At 42.9% G+C, this 20,173-nt stretch overlaps 2 protein-coding genes and 1 long non-coding RNA gene across 3 annotated transcripts in view; 2 read left to right on the forward strand and 1 right to left on the reverse strand.

The window, feature by feature from the left end:
- The window catches only part of cln3 (CLN3 lysosomal/endosomal transmembrane protein, battenin), a 10,113-nt gene extending 4,967 nt beyond the window's left edge, over positions 1-5,146 (forward strand). Inside the window, exons 8-15 of the mRNA XM_072442415.1 lie at positions 1-125; positions 806-951; positions 1,258-1,316; positions 1,397-1,465; positions 3,264-3,319; positions 3,399-3,492; positions 4,221-4,361; positions 4,831-5,146. The exon at positions 1-125 is cut by the window's left edge and continues 19 nt beyond it. Coding sequence (XP_072298516.1) covers positions 1-125; positions 806-951; positions 1,258-1,316; positions 1,397-1,465; positions 3,264-3,319; positions 3,399-3,492; positions 4,221-4,361; positions 4,831-4,947 — 807 coding nt within the window. The 3' untranslated portion in view covers positions 4,948-5,146. The remainder of the gene's footprint in view (positions 126-805; positions 952-1,257; positions 1,317-1,396; positions 1,466-3,263; positions 3,320-3,398; positions 3,493-4,220; positions 4,362-4,830) is intronic.
- A 292-nt stretch (positions 5,147-5,438) lies between these two features.
- LOC140357869 (uncharacterized) lies at positions 5,439-5,974 on the reverse strand. Its single transcript, XR_011926678.1, has 3 exons — positions 5,941-5,974; positions 5,848-5,909; positions 5,439-5,630 (listed from the first exon to the last, which is right to left on the reverse strand). It is a non-coding gene; the product is annotated as an uncharacterized lncRNA (long non-coding RNA).
- Positions 5,975-9,607: 3,633 nt separating this feature from the next.
- Positions 9,608-19,712, forward strand: LOC140357870 (serine/threonine-protein phosphatase 4 catalytic subunit B). Its single transcript, XM_072442416.1, has 9 exons — positions 9,608-9,809; positions 12,683-12,951; positions 14,814-14,865; positions 14,945-14,995; positions 15,107-15,208; positions 16,419-16,592; positions 16,675-16,801; positions 18,563-18,752; positions 19,014-19,712. The coding sequence occupies exons 2-9, from the start codon at positions 12,842-12,844 to the stop codon at positions 19,141-19,143; spliced, it is 936 nt and encodes a 311-aa protein (XP_072298517.1). The 5' UTR covers positions 9,608-9,809; positions 12,683-12,841; the 3' UTR covers positions 19,144-19,712.
- The last annotated feature ends 461 nt before the right edge of the window (positions 19,713-20,173 follow it).

Raw genomic sequence — 20,173 nt, forward strand, 5'->3', positions numbered from 1 at the left:
AGCTCGGGCACTGGAGGGGCCGGAGTGGCTGGGGCCTTTCTGTACTCTGGCCTCACTCAGCTTGGCTTTACACCACAAGTCACACTGCTCATCATGCTCATCGTGCCCATGGCCATGGTTCTCAGGTAAGAGTCACCACCGTGACTAAAGGGACACAATTGGGAAGTGCTGTTACAGTTACATTTACAGTTACATTTACTCCAGTTACTCTGTTACATTTACTCCAGTTACTCTGTTACATTTACTCCAGTTACTTGCATTTACTCCAGTTACTCTGTTGCATTTATTTAAGTTACTCTGTTAGATTTACTCCAGTTACTATCGTATATATTAATTGATGAATATATTAACTTCAAATTACTCTTACTTGAGTTATAGTCACCCCAAATACTTTTTACTCTTCTATTTTTGTTTATATTTTTAAGACCACTACTTTCTTCTTGTACACTTGGAACGTCTTGGGAATAACGGGTGTTTTCCAAAGATAGGTTGTGCATATTTAATTAGTGTTAGGGCCGATATCTAGCGCTGATTTTATTTATTTCGCCCAAATTAAATCATTTGAGTTGAACTACAAACTCATCCACAAACCTGTTTTACCACAAACTGAATAAAAGAGCAGCAGGTCGGCCCAAACTAAATATTGGCCTCTGCTGGAGATTTAAGGCTGATCGTTGATACAGTAAGAATTGCAAATCTATCTCTAAAAGATACAAAAAAGTTAAAGAACCGTTTGTGCACGGTCCTTACACACATTGCCCTGGTTGTGGTGTAGTTGTTTAAATGTTTTGTGTGGTGTGTCCAGTTACTTCCTCCTGCTGGCTCATCCGTCCTCGCTGCCCCAGTGGAGCACCAGAGACTCCCGGTGCTCAGAGCTGCTGGAGGAGACGCAGGGTTTGATGGACTCTGCAGAGGAGGACGAGGACGGAGACGAGGACAACCGCACAGCAAGTAAGTTCACTTCAAACACATGTAGATTAGGAGCTGTGTAAGGTCCTCAAACACAAGACCGAAGGTTAGAGTCAAAGGAGACATGACACTTGAATTTACGATACATACAAAGAAGTTAGCTTGCTAATCAATAAGATTATAAAGCCCCTCTTTTTTAACATTTCAACGAGCCAAAGTATTTTTCATTATGTTTTCTCTTTTTTGCTCAAAATACCATGAAAAGATGCATTCTTAGATATTTTATGTGTTATTTATGTTATGTTTTTCCAAAGCAGTTCAGCTCCTGTAACCCTCTGTGTCCCACAGGAGCAGGCCGCAGGGCGAGGGGACCACTGAGCAACACAGAGAAGCTACGGGTGATGAAGGTAAGAATAATCTCACTGCAACCTCCTCTTCCTCTTCTCTGTAGAGGTACAACTCACCCTGTCCTTGTGCTCATGAGCAGAGCCTGCTGAAGTTTGTGCTTCCTCTGGGGTTGGTCTACTTCGCAGAGTACTTCATAAACCAGGGATTGGTGAGTCCTCTGGCATCGTTACACCGTTGTTGTAATCTGAATGTGTTCAAATTCAATGGCTCCAACTGTTTTGAATCAGTGTTCATTGAAATTATAATTTGGATTAAATTATATGTTTTTATGATATACTGTCAATGTGTATCAGTGCCAATCCAGGAAAATGAACTAGATAAGGTATTTGTTAAGTGTTATTCCAGTAGATTCATATTTAGGAGTGAAGGTGGACAATATATCCAAATTTAGATAATATGGTGATTGTTGTTTTGAAGACAATATGCTAAATGTCAATATTGCGTATATTGTTAATAGAAATAACGCCACAAAAAGAGCAAATTAAACTGTTATATTCCAAACTGCTTAAAAAAGTTATTTCTTCAGGTTTTCTGCATTGAAATGGAGCAAAGGATCATGATCTATGTAGTTCCCTGTTTTTTTAGTTGTTTGCTGTAACAAAAAAATGCATTTAAAGGAGACATATAATTCTTCTTGCAGGTCCTTAGTTTTAACATAAGTAAATCATCATTTTATATTTTGTTCATTGTAAACTGCCTTATGGATCTAAAACAGCTTAGTAAGGCAAGACAAGGCAAGTTTATTTGTAGAGCACAATTCGTACTCAAGGCAATTCACAGTGCTTCACACAACAGGAAGAAAATGCATTAAATTCACAAAGACGTGACAGAAATCACAAAACCTTAATTTCTATTAATTCAATTTAACAATTTTGCTGACATGAGTCATACATTTTGTCCGTGCTTAGTGATCCGACAGATGGAAACCCAAATCTATTGGACCACACTGGCAGACACTCCAGACACTTTCCCATATTTCTTTGACATTGCCAGCGTGCCAGGTGCCAGGTGGCACATCACTTTTAGATTGATTCTTTCCCATGTTTGACCGTCCCTAGACGTCAGCGCGCACACACGTCTGTGCTGAGCGTATGTATCTTTTACCACGACTCTCTCGTCGACGCCTCCACCTTATGTGTGGCGCTTTTGTATCTTTAGGACCCAGTCTCGTCTGCCCCTCCCTAGATTTAGCTTTCGCTAAACTAATTGTTCCAGACAAAACTCGACCAAAGCTTTTAGTTTTAAAACTGGCTCTTGACCAGTGGGTAGGTGCGCCAGGCTCTTCCTGGACTTTGCAGTGGCCTCAGGGCCGACTGACAAGCTATCCAGCGTGTGTTCTCCCAGGCACCTGCTCTGTGGCTGCGCTTGGACACCGGCACAATGGTCTGGTATATTCATAGTAATAGAAACAGGTTCATTGACTTCCTGTTAAAACTGCAGAGTTGATAAGCCCCGCCTTCATACTGACATTTCCTGTAACAATTAGCAGGTTGTTATGAAAGGAATTACATTTCATTTTCTATCCCTATCAGGGTAGACTTTTTTTTTTTAATAATCATAATTAGGGTATAGCGTAGGGGGTGGAGATTCTCATTTTCAGGACAATATTACCGGTACTCGTAACAAGGTTTAAAGCTCATTAAAGTTGAGTTTGCATAATATGTCACCTTTAAGCAGAGCCTGAATGAGTCTTTTGATAGAGGCTTTAAACGATACAATCACAGTGCAATTATTAGTTATTGTTACAGTCTCACTAGCAGTAGGAATAAATACTGGTTGTTTTTGGCACCGAATAGTATCTTAAGAATGAATAACAGTTACAACATATTTTGATATGTTTTGTGAGAAGTTATTGTTGTTTTATGGAAGGAAATATCTTCATCAAATACCTCCACCATTCCTAACCAACAGTGTTTTACCAAGAACATTTTCTACAACTATTTCAGATGGAGCTCTTGTATTTCCCCGGCTTTTCCCTGTCTCATGCTGAGCAATACCGCTGGTCAGTCCCCATAAATGACCCTTTAATCCCAATTTTCTTGATTGTAATAGAATTTAAGAGTTATGATTGGCGTGCGCAGGTACCAGGCCCTATACCAGGGGGGAGTGTTCCTGTCACGCTCCTCTCTGTGCTGCTTTAAAGTCCGGAAACTTTGGATCTTCACTGTGTTGCAGGTGAGTGTCCGAACCATCACACCTATAGCACATACAGGGATATGAACCATAAACCAGGTTAACAATTCCACCATCGAATTTGAACCTGTCTCAGCTCAGTTTAAACTATAGTCATTCTACAATGTTCTGATGTCCCAATGTTGCCAGCAGAGGACATCTAATCCAAGTGTTCTCTGCATATTTTTCTTATGCATATATTATTTCCAAATATGGAATACATGCAATATGTAAACTGCCTTTTTACTGTTATTGTACTAGTTTTTTGTATAATTTTAATTTTATGCTAGTGGTGTAATGGTTTCAGACGTTGTACTATGTGGTTTGTGTCACATTTGTGCTGTGTTTGTTTTTGTTTTCCTTTCTTTTTAAAATTGAAATTAGACAGTATAATAACATACAATAACATTTAACATTGCCAAATATAAAAAATAAAGCCTGGATAGTCTTCAAGTCGGCTTTTGGCCCAAAGACAGCAGGGGGCGACGACGGACACTTCAAACACTCCAAAATACATGTTACCATCACAGGGACTCACAAAGACACAAACATTTAATAAGTTAAGTTAGTTAGTTCTCCTTTTAAAAAACGTAAACGATCTTGAAAATCACTCACTCGATTGCACAGCCGTATCACTTGGTCCCACTGCATGATGTCATAAGGTGGTAATCCAATCCGTCTCTTCGTTGTGTAAGCGCTGTCCTAACCCTATGTTAATGCGTCCTCCACAGTTTGTGAACGTCGTCCTCCTGACGTTGGCGGTGTGGTACCGGTTCATGCCCTCAGTCTGGATAGTCTTTGGCATTATCCTGTACGAGGGTCTGCTGGGAGGATGTGCTTATGTCAACACCTTCTACTTCATCAGCAAAGAGGTGAGTGTCGGCCCCCTCTAGTGTCTACAGGTAGTAGTGAGGGCCAAGTCGGCTGCCCAAAACATTTAATTGTTTATGTTCATGACTGTTTTGAATGCTTGTTGCATTTTGGTGCTGACACGTTACGGTTACAATAGCTCGACATATACATTAGTTACCACACACATTGCTGGTTAGCTTCCGTTGTGCCTTTAAACTCGTATACAGGGTTGTAGAAAAAACTTCAGTTGTAGTCGTATACAGGGTTATTATTTGAATAGTTTGGATGGTTCTCCTCCAGGCCAAGTACAAGTCAGGTCGTAAGGTCTGTCGAGACTATTTTTTGGCTAAAAAGGTTGCGTACTGGGGTATTAAAGGTGCACATTGTGACTTTTCTGCTTTTCTCCATTGCTTTGCCTTCTTCGATGTCAGGATTCATACAGACATGAAATAGCATCTAAGAAAAGTTATTGTTTTGGTGGTGTTTCAGACGGAGGAGCGCTACCGGGAGTTTGCCATGTCCCTGGCATCTGTAGGAGACACTCTGGGCATCTGTTTGTCCACAGCGCTGTCCTTCCCCACCCACAAGTACTTCTGCTCCCTTTGACCTGGTCCACGAGTACTTCTGCTCCCTCTGACCTGGTCCACGAGTACTTCTGCTCCCTCTGACCTGGTCCACAAGTACTTCTGCTCCCTCTGACCTGGTCCACATGTACTTCTGCTCCCTCTGACCTGGTCCACGAGTACTTCTGCTCCCTCTGACCTGGTCCATGAGTACTTCTGCTCCCTCTGACCTGGTCCATGAGTACTTCTGCTCCCTCTGACCTGGTCCATGAGTACTTCTGCTCCCTCTGACCTGGTCCACGAGTACTTCTGCTCCCTCTGACCTGGTCCATGAGTACTTCTGCTCCCTCTGACCTGGTCCACATGTACTTCTGCTCCCTCTGACCTGGTCCACAAGTACTTCTGCTCCCTCTGACCTGGTCCACAAGTACTTCTGCTCCCTCTGACCTGGTCCACATGTACTTCTGCTCCCTCTGACCTGGTCCATAAGTACTTCTGCTCCCTCTGACCTGGTCCACATGTACTTCTGCTCCCTCTGACCTGGTCCACGAGTACTTCTGCTCCCTCTGACCTGGTCCACAAGTACTTCTGCTCCCTCTGACCTGGTCCACAAGTACTTCTGCTCCCTCTGACCTGGTCCACGAGTACTTCTGCTCCCTCTGACCTGGTCCACAAGTACTTCTGCTCCCTCTGACCTGGTCCACGAGTACTTCTGCTCCCTCTGACCTGGTCCACGAGTACTTCTGCTCCCTCTGACCTGGTCCACATGTACTTCTGCTCCCTCTGACCTGGTCCACGAGTACTTCTGCTCCCTCTGACCTGGTCCACATGTACTTCTGCTCCCTCTGACCTGGTCCACGAGTACTTCTGCTCCCTCTGACCTGGTCCACGAGTACTTATGCTCCCTCTGACCTGGTCCACGAGTACTTATGCTCCCTCTGACCTGGTCCACGAGTACTTCTGCTCCCTCTGACCTGGTCCACAAGTACTTCTGCTCCCTCTGACCTGGTCCACGAGTACTTCTGCTCCCTCTGACCTGGTCTACGAGTACTTCTGCTCCCTCTGACCTGGTCCACGAGTACTTCTGCTCCCTCTGACCTGATCCACGAGTACTTCTGCTCCCTCTGACCTGATCCACGAGTACTTCTGCTCCCTCTGACCTGATCCACGAGTACTTCTGCTCCCTTTGACCTGGTCCACGAGTACTTCTGCTCCCTCTGACCTGATCCACGAGTACTTCTGCTCCCTCTGACCTGGTCCACGAGTACTTCTGCTCCCTTTGACCTGGTCCATGAATACTTCTGCTCGCTCTGACCTGTTCCACAAGTGCTTATGCTAATACCAAGGAGTAGGTCAGACATTTTAACCCAACATCATGTTCCCAAAATCAACTGACTGATTAAAATTGTTCTTTCACTACTGTTTTGTAGTAAACACTGGACAATAGATAATGACTATTTTATCATTACACATTTAGTGATCTGTTCTTCTGTATCTACCTCTGTATCTACCTGCGTTGCACCAATGAAATTTCCCCATGTGGGACAATAAAAGAATATCTTATCTTATCTTATCTTAGTTATAATGATAATGCCCAAAACACTGACTATGCTTACATGATGAATTCCAAAATCTGGAATTATCAGATTATTGAAATGGCATGTAAACCATTTAATCTTACTTATTTTTGATTGTTCACAACTGAGCAGGTCTTGACAAGGAAAATTATGCAAAAAAAAGGCTAAATTATTGTGGCAAAGAAAAATGATGGCCGCTGTTTTTTTGTATTCTTAATTATATTGTATTTCACATTTAGACTTCATATTTATTTTATTTTTATCTCACCCAGAGACAAAAATAAATGGGTTTGACTACCAACTCCACCAAATTTTTCAGAGACATCTAATAAGCTTGCACATTTTGAAATATGTTATGTGTCCTATGTATTACTTTGGACCAAATTCTTATCCTGATTTTATTTCATCCCTGCTGACCGCCAGAAGGTGATGCTGAAAGGGGAAGGGAAACATTCTTGATGGGTGTGTGAAGCAAAGACTTTATGGTCAAACCTAGAACCATTGAGGGGATTCAGGTTTTTGACTTTAGCACCTGTAGCTAATTCGTTACCGTTTGGTTTGTGTACAGATGTCAGTGAATTAAACGGTGCCAAAGGAGACTATCCCGCTGTCAGTGTTTAAAACTTACTGCTGTGATACATAAGAATTAACCGCAGTATTTTAAGTTACCTGTGACTTGCTGTGGGAATATACAAAATAGTCAGTCCTAATTAGTTGGCGAAAGAGCCCTTTTATCACTTTTGTGACTCTTTTGTCACGCATTGGCTAAAAATATGCCATCAAATGGGGCCAAGGTGCCTTTATACTTACAAACCAACACACTGCGTTTGTTTAACAATCTCCAAAGTTCAGTATTTGGGCCTCTACTCCAGACATGCCATGCTTTTCTATGGTCTACTCTTTTCCCCTTTGCACGTGGTTGCCAAGCCCCACAAAGCGGCTGCCAATTTCTGATACCTGGATGTTCCGAGAATGAAAGAAAAAAAAATAGGATAGCAGTTTAAACATGCAAATCTGCCAGAAAAAAGTAGCAAACTTCCAAAAAAATTACTTTTTACAAACATATTTGCTTGTTTTCTTATTTTGGATCCCGCAGCTGCCAGCATCTGACAGTTTTGTTATTTTTCTTGCAAATTTGCTACTTTTCAGGGCAGATTTATGTGTTAAAACTCAAATTTGTATTTTATTTATAAGTGGCCCTAATATGCCTTTGTGCAGCTCACATTCGCTACAGTTTTAAGTTGTGTTTTTAAAGTAATGTATAAAGGGCCAACACATAAAGGACCAATGTGCCCCAACTGTGAATTGTTTGCTTTCATTTTAATAATGTAAATGTGCTGCTACTATTACAATTTCTCTATGTTACAACTCAGCCCACCAATGGCTTACCTTAACCATGCTTTTACAATAAATTATACTTGAATAATGATTTTGTTATTTGTTAACTTCCATTGAATAATGGCAATGACTTGAATTCTCAAACCATTACCGAGGTCACAGCTGCCCTTTGGACTGTCTAACAGAGACATGGCTGCCAAACACCAAGGGCTTCTCCAACCACCAATGATCACCCACAGACCATTAACATGTGCATGGTCTGGACACACCAGGATCCTGTTTGTGGACTTCTGCTCTGCTCCACTAACATCCTCACTGTACAGAAGCTGTGTGTGAGGCTGGGGAAGAATGTCTCAGACACTGTGACCATCGGCACAGGCATTCCACAGGGCTGTGTGCTTTCTCCTCTGCTCTTCCCCTTGTTCCTTTTAAACTGATGGTGCTCATCTCAGACGGTGATGAATCGGCCTACAGAGTGGAGGTGGACCACCCATGTGAAGGGGAGTTGCACTAAATACTGGGTCCTATATGTACTAACAGTTTGAGCCCCAACATGTTTAGTCATCAACACACTTAATTTTAGGCTTTTAGGGGCCCTTCCGCTACTGGGCCCTTGGTGGTGGTGTCTGATTATATAAAATCACAGGAAGTAGAGCTGAGTTCTGAAAGTGAATCTCTACCTGTCATGGAATGGAGACATACACCCGATGCTATTCCTTAACACATAGAGAACACAATTCAACTTAGAATATGAAACGACACAGAAATGTCAGACATTTGTGTGGCATGCATGGGAGAAAACGCGGGGACTGTGTCAGCCAAGCCGTTGTAAGGAGCCTGGCTGACCCTCCTGCGTCTCACCCCCGCGTCTCACCCTGTTTTTTCCCATGCTGGTTGGTTTTATTAGATATTCTGGAATAGGCGGGTCACATTTCTCATTGGTCAGCCTCACATCAAGGCACTTGGTATTTTTCCGTAGAGATAAAGCCTGCAAGGGGGGTGCAACTCCCCCCCCCCCCCCCCCCCCCCCCCCCGGGGCAACATTCTTTGGCCCATCTTTATGATACCTTCACAAACAAATGCAGTTTGTCACACACCCGTTCTTCTCTTAGACTAATGATGCAGATAAAATATCACTATTATGCAGATAAAATACATCACAGAAATATACTCATATATTCACATTTTATCACACTACCTATGTCATCAATAAGCGATATTACATCAAAAATACAGGGACAATTTTACAAAAAAAAAATTCTGACAGTTTGATCATGTCATTTATATGGATTTTGGCTCTTGTTTATATTATGGCTCACCCTTGAACAAGAGGTTTCAATCTCAGTGGGTTCTTACCTGATTAAATGAAAATACAATTGAACAATGGTCTAGATAACAGTTGTTGAATTACCTCTACCTTTCTCAAATGTCTAACCATAAAGTAATATTATAAACGTCCCCAAAATTGTCGTACTGCGGCACATTTTGTTTCTGAAAAATGTTAAATATAATCATGTTCACAACAATTTAGTAAAATGTGTAGTTTAACCTGTCATAATACTCAATATAACATAGAACTGAAGAGTAGGCCTATTTTATTATGAGGCAGTGCAATTTCACCAAAGGCTTGTGAATCATCAATGCAAAGTTTCAGAGTACAACAACAGTGGTTATATATGATCAGATGTAGTCGCATGAAGAGCGCCAGCAGCAGAGAGCGCGTGGGCCCGTGTGCGTAGGCTGCACGCGCGCGCAGCAGACACCCGCACCGCGTACCGGAAGTGTCTGTATGCAAGTGCGCGTTCATGAGCCGCGGTGAGCACAGGGCCGAGGCTCAGGCACAGGATCCCAGCCGGCACACACTGCTCACACCGGGGAAGACACAGCACCACCACCGCAGCGCCCGGCGATCACAGCGCCCCGGAGCTCTGTCTGAACTTGGAACACGCGGACCGGTACACCGCTGAGCCCCGCTTTGAAACACCCCACGGTAACGGAATAAGAAGCGTTTACTTCAGTAATAACCGCCTTCTTTTCATTCCACCATGCTAACGCTAGCCTGTAAAATTAGCTCGCGGGGCTAACTACTGTTTAGCCGGCTTTTCAGCTGCTGCTCTTAGCCTATAACTTTGGTCGTTTCTTTTCTTAAACTCTGCTGTTCCGAGTCTCCGATTAAAGTTTTTATAATTAGTTGTTTTTTATACTCTTGACGTGCTTAAGTTGGGTTTACCCAGTTGGAAGAATTGACCTCAATATGGTCGCTCCATACAATCACTTGATCGCTGACGTCGTTAGCTGTGATGTAAGCTACGTGCTAAAGATCCGCGCTCTGTTTTGCTAAACTACGCCCAAAGGCCCCGCATTCTTCAAAATAAATACTGCCAAAGTGGAATCTATTCGGCTAACACTTGTAGGGGCTACTTTTACCATTCTGGTTGTTTAATTGTGCCGCTTCGTAACTTTGGGGATTGGACAACAACCGCTAACGTGGGAACTAGCAGTAAGTCGCTTGGTTTTAACATGGATGTATGCTATTATTAGACCCTTTTTAAAATGCTATATCTTCAGAATATATACATATTCAAAGATCAACTTGCATCAAATCTAGATACAATTGTTTTTAAAAGCTATATAACAAAGAATATATTTTTCGGGGGGATGAGCGAAATGCTTTTTCTAGCTTCATATTGGTGTTGTAAAATAAGTATCTGTAGACAAAAACTGCTTGCTCAGCATATCTGTCGTGTTTGGAGCAACAGAAAACCGCCTAGTGCCAACACGGGGTTAATCTGGAGAGACCAGCGGAGGAGTGGGTCTGTCTGCCTCTGTGCCCCCCCCCACACACACACGTCTGCCTCTGTGCCACACACACACACACGTCTGCCTCTGTGCCCCCCCCCCACACACACACGTCTGCCTCTGTGCCACACACACACACGTCTGCCTCTGTGCCACACACACACACGTCTGCCTCTGTGCCCCCCCCCACACACACACGTCTGCCTCTGTGCCCCCCCCCACACACACACGTCTGCCTCTGTGCCACACACACACACGTCTGCCTCTGTGCCCCCCCCCACACACACACGTCTGCCTCTGTGCCCCCCCCCACACACACACGTCTGCCTCTGTGCCCCCCCCCACACACACACGTCTGCCTCTGTGCCCCCCCCCACACACACACGTCTGCCTCTGTGCCCCCCCCACACACACACACACGTCTGCCTCTGTGCCCCCCACACACACACGTCTGCCTCTGTGCCACACACACACACGTCTGCCTCTGTGCCCCCACACACACACACGTCTGCCTCTGTGCCCCCCCCCACACACACACACACACACGTCTGCCTCTGTGCCCCCCCACACACACGCACACACGTCTGCCTCTGTGCCACACACACACGTCTGCCTCTGTGCCACACACACACGTCTGCCTCTGTGCCACACACACACGTCTGCCTCTGTGCCACACACACACGTCTGCCTCTGTGCCACACACACACACACACGTCTGCCTCTGTGCCACACACACACGTCTGCCTCTGTGCCACACACACACGTCTGCCTCTGTGCCCCACACACACACACACACACACACGTCTGCCTCTGTGCCACACACACACACACACACGTCTGCCTCTGTGCCACACACACACACACACACACGTCTGCCTCTGTGCCACACACACGCGTCTGCCTCTGTGCCACACACACTCACACACGCGTCTGCCTCTCAAATCAAATCAATTTATTGATTCTGTGACACACGCGTCTGCCTCTGTGACACACACACACACGCGTCTGCCTCTGTGACACACACACACGCGTCTGCCTCTGTGACACACACACACACACACGCGTCTGCCTCTGTGACACACACACACACAGTCTGCCTCTGTGCCACACACACACACGTCTGCCTCTGTGCCACACACACACACACACGTCTGCCTCTGTGACATACACACACACATGTCTGCCTCTGTGACACACACACACACACACGTCTTCCCCGGTTTAGAAGGAGTAATGGCGTTGGCGTCTCTATGCGCAATATGTGCTCTGACCCGTTGCACTCGCTTCTGTCCTGGTTCTCTTTGGTCTTGAGACGCCCCTTTTTTTAATCTAACTTTTGAACTTGCCCTGCTACTGACCTCTCATTCTTCTTTGTTTTTTACAGCTGTTGGTATCAAAGTGTTACATTACCGCCACCTATTGTCAGGTCTTCTGTAGTTCTTCTTCTTAGGTGTTTTTATGGCGGCTGGCGCTTATGTGGCGGTATACAACGTATACAACATATACAAAAAGAATGCATGTGCATTCGATTCCTTTCCACTTTGATCCCATGTGCTCTGATGTCATAAAACGCCAAAGAAGTCTAAGGCGTACAACTACAGTGGGTGGCGGTAATGTAACACTTGAATACCAACTGCTATTAAACACCAAAGAAGAAGAAGCAGTCTGAATGTGACAAGAAGTAACGAGAGTGTGTCTTCTCCTTGAAACGCTGTATTTAGCACAGTGACGCACCAATTCTGCGCTGTCCCAGAGGCTGTGGTTGGCATACTTTTGTTTTTTCTCCTAAGGGGAGCAAACCAGGAAAAGTTTGAGAAGCTCTTGTCTTCTTCATATTAAATAGACAAATAATGGCTAATGATTCTAGACCAGGCTCAGATATCCAATTTGCAAAAACTATCTTGACTTTTTATATGTTGTTACATTCTGAGGGAAATCCCATTCTCTCAACTGAAATAACTAATTACATTTCCATTGAAAATGTAGAATGTATTTGCTTATAAACTTTTACAGTCTAATTTCTGATAGTGGAATAATCCTGTTGTGTTTGGCCTCTCCCCGCAGCCGCCCGCCTCGTTCGTGCCGGAGAAGTGCGACGTGAACTCTTTGAGCCCTGTGGAGTTCCTGGAGGAGGAGTGCTGTGCCTGGAGAAAGGGCGAGCTTGTTTATTTCTTAGTGCTGCGTGCTGTGCGTGAGGAGGCCCGTGCGTGAACAGATCTCCATATGTGCGTGACAATGGGGGACATCAGCGACCTGGACCGACAGATCGAGCAACTCCGACGCTGTGAGCTCATCAAGGAGAATGAAGTGAAAGCGCTCTGTGCCAAAGCCAGGTGATGCAACTTTTGGATTCATGTGCCCAAAGTGCAGCAAGGTTTATATAACTAATGGATTAGATTTAAGACACAAACGTTATTCACCCACAGGAATTTACTTGACACAGTAGCTCACACATTACAATATAATTAAGTGCAAAGAAAAGTCAAAATTCCACTCTGAATTAATAACTCTTTAGGACTGACTGGTACTTTTGTATTTGTTTCTTTATTCTTTGTTTGTTCCAGGGATGTGCAATTCAACAAGTCCTCAAACCTGGAACAAAGGCACTTTTTAATCTGAGTGGGGTTTTAAAGGAGATGTATGCAAAAAAAGTGCAGTTTAGACGTTTGAAACCTGGACAAATACTACATGGTGCATGTTTCCCTGTGATATGGTTTATCGTTATACTTTTTAACCAGACAAATTTATTATAAATTGCTGTGTTGAATATAGCTGCAGCTATCAATTTATGTTAGTAATCTATTGATTTATTTTGTCGCCCTCCGAGACAACTGCTGTTGTGATTTTGGGCGTTACAAAAATAAATTTAATTTAATTATTTTCTTTGATTAAAGAATGGTATGGACGATTATTTTCAGCAAATTTTTATCATATTTCCTCGTGGCGTGGATAAATCATTTGTCCTGCCACGTATCAATCATAAAACGCACCTATCGCTCACCTGCAGCCGCGTCAGGCTCGTGCCCACGTTTCCGCGTGTCTAAGCGCATGGATCTATCATAATATAGTTCCCTCAGTGTACGGGGCAAAATGAAGACGGAGAAAGACAGTTCGAGCTGACGCAGAAGTGGACAGAAATCTACGGGAGACGAGCGATGCGCCCCGTTGCGCTAATAAACAAACGCACGTGTGTGTTGTATCGGTCCGCACGGGGGAGTGCGCATGCGCACTGCCTGCGTTCTCAAATCGCCGAAAAATCGTCCATACCGCCTTTAATTGAGGAGCCGGTTAATCATTTTTTCACTTTCTGTAAATTATTTACAAAAAACATTCATTAAAAAAACTATAAACCTTATAGTTCAAACAAATGCAGAGTTTCTGAGTTTCTCACATAACTTAAAATGATAAATTTGTTTATAAAATTGTATGTTAGTCAGGCCAGTGATCCTGGTGTTTTGAGCTGTAACTCTGCAGTCATTTCACAGCATTAGCTCCATGTGTTGTTCACTTTAACCTCCGCTTTGTTGACTTTCTGCTTCCCAGTCACACTCGTGAGTTTAAAACACACCGCTCTCTCTCAGTTGTGCTTTAGTTGCCGCAGGTCAATGCGGAACAAGCTCTGTGTGAAATGAAAGTTTCAAAAGTGCCACAAGTCGTTCTGTGCGCTCAGTGCGCCACAGTTTAATGTGTTTTTAATAAAATATGTAAATTAAACTAATCATCGAGCCAATCAAATAATAAAGCTGTTCTGTAATCAAATTACTCAATTTACTCGCTTAATAGTTGCAGCCAGTTTCAAACATTTCTAGTATAATAATGCTTTGCGCTTCTGAGCTGAAAAAGTGAGTCACATTGTGTCTCTGTGTGAACATTGTGCATTGTGGACATGACATTCCACTGGATTTAGTTTGTCATGATATAAAGGGAGCAGCAAGTTAAAAATGTTAAACTATTTGTATTGTATCATGAGGTACTTGGCTATACCCAGCCCTTTTCTGTCTTTTGTGATTCACAAGAATGAGTTAATACAGGGATATGTCATTTCAAGAACCAGAATTTAAAAATTGCGCACCATTTGTTCAGCTTTTATTTACAGTTGTTTCAAAAACAACAGTAAACCTGTTGTTGCTATTATTATTATTATTAACTCTTTTATTAGACATGGCTGCTAAATACTGTTGTATTGTCATTTCAGGGAAATTCTAGTAGAAGAGAGTAACGTGCAGCGGGTGGACTCTCCCGTCACAGTAAGTGCATAGACATTTCAAACGCTCACACTGAACCAGTCGAACGAGTGTGTAACAAGTGCTGCTCTTTTCCTCCTAGGTGTGTGGCGATATCCACGGTCAGTTCTACGACCTGAAGGAGCTTTTCAGAGTGAGTGTTCTCTCATTGTTGTGTTCCCATGGCGACAGGCTGCCTCCACACTGCTCTGTCCTTTATGAGCATGAGCATAAATAAACGTAATGTGCTCTGTGTGTGTGGCAGGTGGGAGGAGACGTACCGGAGACAAACTACCTCTTCATGGGCGACTTTGTGGACCGAGGCTTTTACAGTGTGGAGACCTTTCTACTGCTGCTAGCTCTTAAGGTGCGCAGCAGGGAACTATTGTGTCCAGTGAACTTCTGAGCATTGGAGTGCAGATGACTTAATTTGGTCTGCTAACCAAATTACTAACTTTCTTTTCAGCACTAAATTCAATCCAATGCATAAATCTCAGCTCCCCTTTGCGGGTCAAATTAGCCCGAAGGTATCAAATCGGTTGTAAAACTTGTTTAGTTTGATTCCCCAAAGTCTTTTAAACTGGTTCTGATGAAGTGTCGGAACAATTTAATCCTACAATTGGCACAAGTCTGTCAGCAGCACTAGTTTACTAGCAACGAGATACTTCAAGTTTCTGAAATATTTTTTACTATGAAACTTAGGCCTGGTCACTGGTCAGTACGGCCTGGAATTCATCAAAACATTGATTAATAAATTAATAATTTAAATTGTAGTTAATTTTAATAATCATTATTTCGTTGAATACAATGCACCAAAATGTAATTTTGAACATTTAAAGTTCGGACTTTAAGCCACGTCGTGCATCTTAAGCTTCAAAATTCTGTGTGTTTTATTGCAATCAGACGCAGACATGTGATACACGGCGGTCAGCATTGAAAATAAGACTTTCTTGGACCGACCTGACTCACGGGTCAAAAGACCACATGTGTATATATCTCATGTTACAACGTGGGCACCTGCGGCTTGAAATTGTATATGTACAATTTCAATTTTCTTCATACATTTCGTGTTCGCTGCTTTTATTCATGAGCGCTTTATAGCCCGAGAAGTACGGTACTCCAACATGCAGAAATCACATCAAAAACTATCTTGAACGTGAACTAATGATGGTGTGTCATAGCTCTGACGTGGCTCTAAGAATCTGTTCAGCTGTTTTCAAGTCTATACATTTAGATGCGCTCTGTGCCTGCTGTGACATGGATTTGCCATCAGGCCTCGTATGTGGAGAAAATTCCACAACTCAACAGTGTAGCCTACACTGTTGAGTGGTGGCTCCACCTAGTGCCCACAGGGGGAAATAACACAGTATGCAATTTATTTTTTTATCCTTTTTTTTTTTTCCTAAAATGAGATGCCAAACAAAGTACCCAAGAGCATGATTAAAGGCCCAACAAATTGAAATAAAGCATCATACAACCCCTTAAACATGACCAAAGCTAACCTACATTCATGCGTGTTTTTGCTGTATCCTACTCGACCTATACACACATTTAAAGCTAGTTGCTCTCTGCTGCAGGTACGGTACCCGGACAGGATAACCCTAATTAGAGGAAACCACGAGTCCCGGCAGATCACTCAGGTCTATGGCTTCTACGACGAATGCCTGCGAAAGTACGGCTCTGTGACCGTGTGGAGGTACTGCACCGAGATCTTCGACTACCTGTCCCTGTCGGCCATCATCGACGGGAAGGTGAGGCCTGCTCTCTGCACGAGCTCAAACGCACCACTGTGTCTGAGGCTGGACTGACAAAGTGTGTTACTCTGTGCATCAGATTTTCTGTGTGCACGGCGGCCTGTCCCCCTCCATCCAGACCCTGGACCAGATCCGCACCATAGACAGGAAGCAGGAGGTGCCTCACGACGGGCCCATGTGTGACCTGCTCTGGTCAGACCCTGAAGGTAAACTGGAGCTGCAGCCAGCTAAAAGCACAGCATTCAGTTCAGAGTATCGTGCATGCCAAATCTACTCTTTTCTTCTACCTCCTCTCCGTTGTCATAGCAATGGTGCACTTCAAATCAAAATATAATGTCTTGGAGAGGTTGTGTTCACGTTCTAGAATGTAGCTGAAGGCGAGGCCTACAGGAGATTTACTGTTTTGAAAGAAATTAATCTCATTATTAGTTTGGGATTGGCTCCACTAAACTTGTCCTATTAATCTTATGGTTTGAAGTCCTTTAACTCAAATAATGACACCACTTTCTGAAGCTGTTGTGAAATTGTTTGTTTTGTTTATTTCTACTAACAAGATTTTGATCTGGTTTATGTTTCATGTGGTAAGGCCCAGTAATTCCAGAGATGTGACACAATACATCTGACAGTTTCAGAATTCTCACCTGCCCTCCAGCTCAATTTTACAATGTAGAGATTCTGACACATAAATTGTAAATAATATGTTCAGTATTTAGCTGTAAAAGTGCTGATAGGAGTTTGATAAGCAGCATCGATAAGAGTAGAAGTGTAGCTAAATCCAAAACGATATCCTTTCATACACGTCCAGTTTTACTGTGACCAAATTGATTTGAGTGACTGATACTTGTGTAATGTCTCACCAGCTCTACCCACAATCTCACAAGTCACTGGCTAAGGTGACGTTTTCATTTGAAAAATGCTCAACGTCACCAACAATCAAGGACTGGACTGACATTGTAACTGACTAACATTCAGACTTAATTTGGAAATGAACAAATTTGTTAGACTGGACTAAACGGGACATTTGTTTTGGAATCTTTGTGCCTTAATCAGAATCACAAAAGGTTTATTGTCATTGAACACAGTTCATAAACTTAAAATAATTAATAATAAAATGATGATAATTGACATCAAAATCATCACTAATAAAATAAGTTAAAGATGCAGAAAGCAAACATAGAATTTGTTTAGTATTGTTAAAGTGGCAGGTGTTAAATGAAAGAGTCCATAACTTTCTTTGGATGTCTTTTTTTGGGTTCTTTCTGGTCTTGTGTTTTTTTGTTTTTACATTTTCCAAATGTAAAAACATATTAAAGAAAAATGCTCAATGTTCCAAATAAGTGGCAGAATTATCAGCACAACTGAAAAGGTGTGTTTTTTATGTGGAACTTTTGTTTGGCTTGAATAAAGAAAGGAGAAGCTGATTGACTGCGACATGGCCATATCCTGTACTGTTGCCATGTTCATTGCGTGACCAAAACACTGCATATGGTACAAGTACTAGAAGTTCTAGAACTACTACTACTATTCCGCCACTCTAAAAGATTGGAACAATTTCAACTTTAATGAAGAAACCCGAAAAGACTACAATACCAAAAGCAGCAGGTGTCACGAAAATATCTACAAAAAGAAAAAAAATGTTATAATTATTATTGAGAAACACGGGTACAAATGGTACTCAATTAGTTCAACTGTATCAGTGATAAATGTGAGCGTAGCTGCAGTGTGACGTTTATTTTTAGATGTCAAGTACAATCTAGAGTTGTAGACCTTTTTTATATGATCAGAGTTTCATCTTTCACATTGTAGGAGAACTTCACTGCTAAAAGTCTGAACGTTCTGATGTCATCTCCATAAACCCACACAATGTGTGGTTCTTTTTGCACAGTGTGGTTAAATTCTTGAGCAACGGTGTGAGGACGCTCCTGGCTTCACCGTTTGTTCCTGACCTCTTGTCTCTCTCTCCTCAGACACCACAGGCTGGGGGGTCAGTCCCCGAGGGGCCGGTTACCTGTTCGGCAGTGACGTGGTGGCCCAGTTCAACGCAGCCAACGACATCCACATGATCTGCAGAGCGCACCAGCTGGTCATGGAGGGCTACAAATGGCACTTCAATGAGACCGTCCTCACCGTGTGGTCGGCACCAAACTACTGCTACAGGTAAGGGTCAGGAACTCTGCCCAATGTTCTTCTGCTTACTCCAACCATACATCAATACAAGTTTCGGGTTTTTTAAAATACAGTTTATAGATCATACCCATTTTTTTTAAAATGGATCTAATTCTGGATTCAATTTAGTTTAGAAGAGGTCAATCACTTAAAACCATTTCAGCCTTGAAACTCATTTGAACGTTTGAATCAAATCGGTGCAGTTTCATGTTCTGCGTATAAGCACCCAGCTAACCCTGTGCCCTGTCTTAGATGTGGGAATGTGGCAGCCATCTTGGAGCTGGACGAGCACCTACAGCGAGAGTTCATCATCTTTGAAGCGGCTCCGCAAGAGACCAGAGGCATCCCCTCCAAGAAGCCTGTGGCAGACTACTTCCTCTGAGCAGCCTCGTGACCACGTCCTCTGGGAACATCCTCACCCGCCCTTCTATCCGCTACAGGACACTCGCACTCGGACTGAGAACCTGCCTCAAACTCTCGGACTGCAGTTACTTCAGCCCGACCGAGCGCTCACTGAGAGAGGCGGCCATCTTGGGCCTCCTTGGCGTCTCCAAATAAACCACGCCCACATCAACCTGGCTTCCACCGCTCGCTCTTATAGTATTTTTTTCATGAACTTTATCATTTAGTCTAGAAGTATTTTTCCTCAAACATATGCAGTTGTAGGCATCATTTACAATTTTTTTTGAATTTTTTTTTTTGAATTTTTGTATTGTCAGGACAAGCCCTGTTTCTTATGGTCTTTTATTGTTGGTTCTTTTTCAAATGTTATGTGTGATTATTTAACATAGCCAGTGCTGCCCTGCACCAGAGGAATACCTGAAGTATAATGAACTGGACAAACAGTCACTGTATTCACAATTCTTTTCTCTTAATTCCTTTTAATCTACAACTCTCTGTAGATCTGTCAATTTTGATATTGTGAGAATAAAGTTTTTGTATCAATGTTCAGTCACTGAAGTGTTGCACATGGAGCCTAAAGTGAGCCTTAGACTGAGCTTCAGTTACAATTGTTTAATGTGTTGCAGATCAATGCTATTATACATGTTAAAACTTAGTGAGGTGAGATTTTAACATAAGAGGCCTGTACAACGGATAAACTGCTCTAAAGGAATAAGAGTAAATGAATTGGGCCATTCATAAACCCAAACCCTCTGCTGTATGTGTTGCAACTAAACCTGAGTAAAACACCTGACATGACACCGCCGTATTTAAAATGTACATGAACTCTTCATGAAGGGCCCGTGAACAACGTTAATCTTCAGTAGAATATTCTCTTGTATATTTGAAACATAAAGGCAATGACATCATCTCTTACCATCTGACTGTAAAACTAAAAGGAGAGGTGACCAGCAGGTACTAAAAGGTGTGTAATTGAAATAAAATGCTTGTGGAACATTTGAGACAAAGCA

This window comes from Eucyclogobius newberryi, unplaced genomic scaffold (genome assembly GCF_026437365.1).
Source record: "Eucyclogobius newberryi isolate DKJ021-1_F unplaced genomic scaffold, fEucNew1.0.hap1 SCAF_13, whole genome shotgun sequence".
Taxonomy (NCBI): domain Eukaryota; kingdom Metazoa; phylum Chordata; class Actinopteri; order Gobiiformes; family Gobiidae; genus Eucyclogobius; species Eucyclogobius newberryi.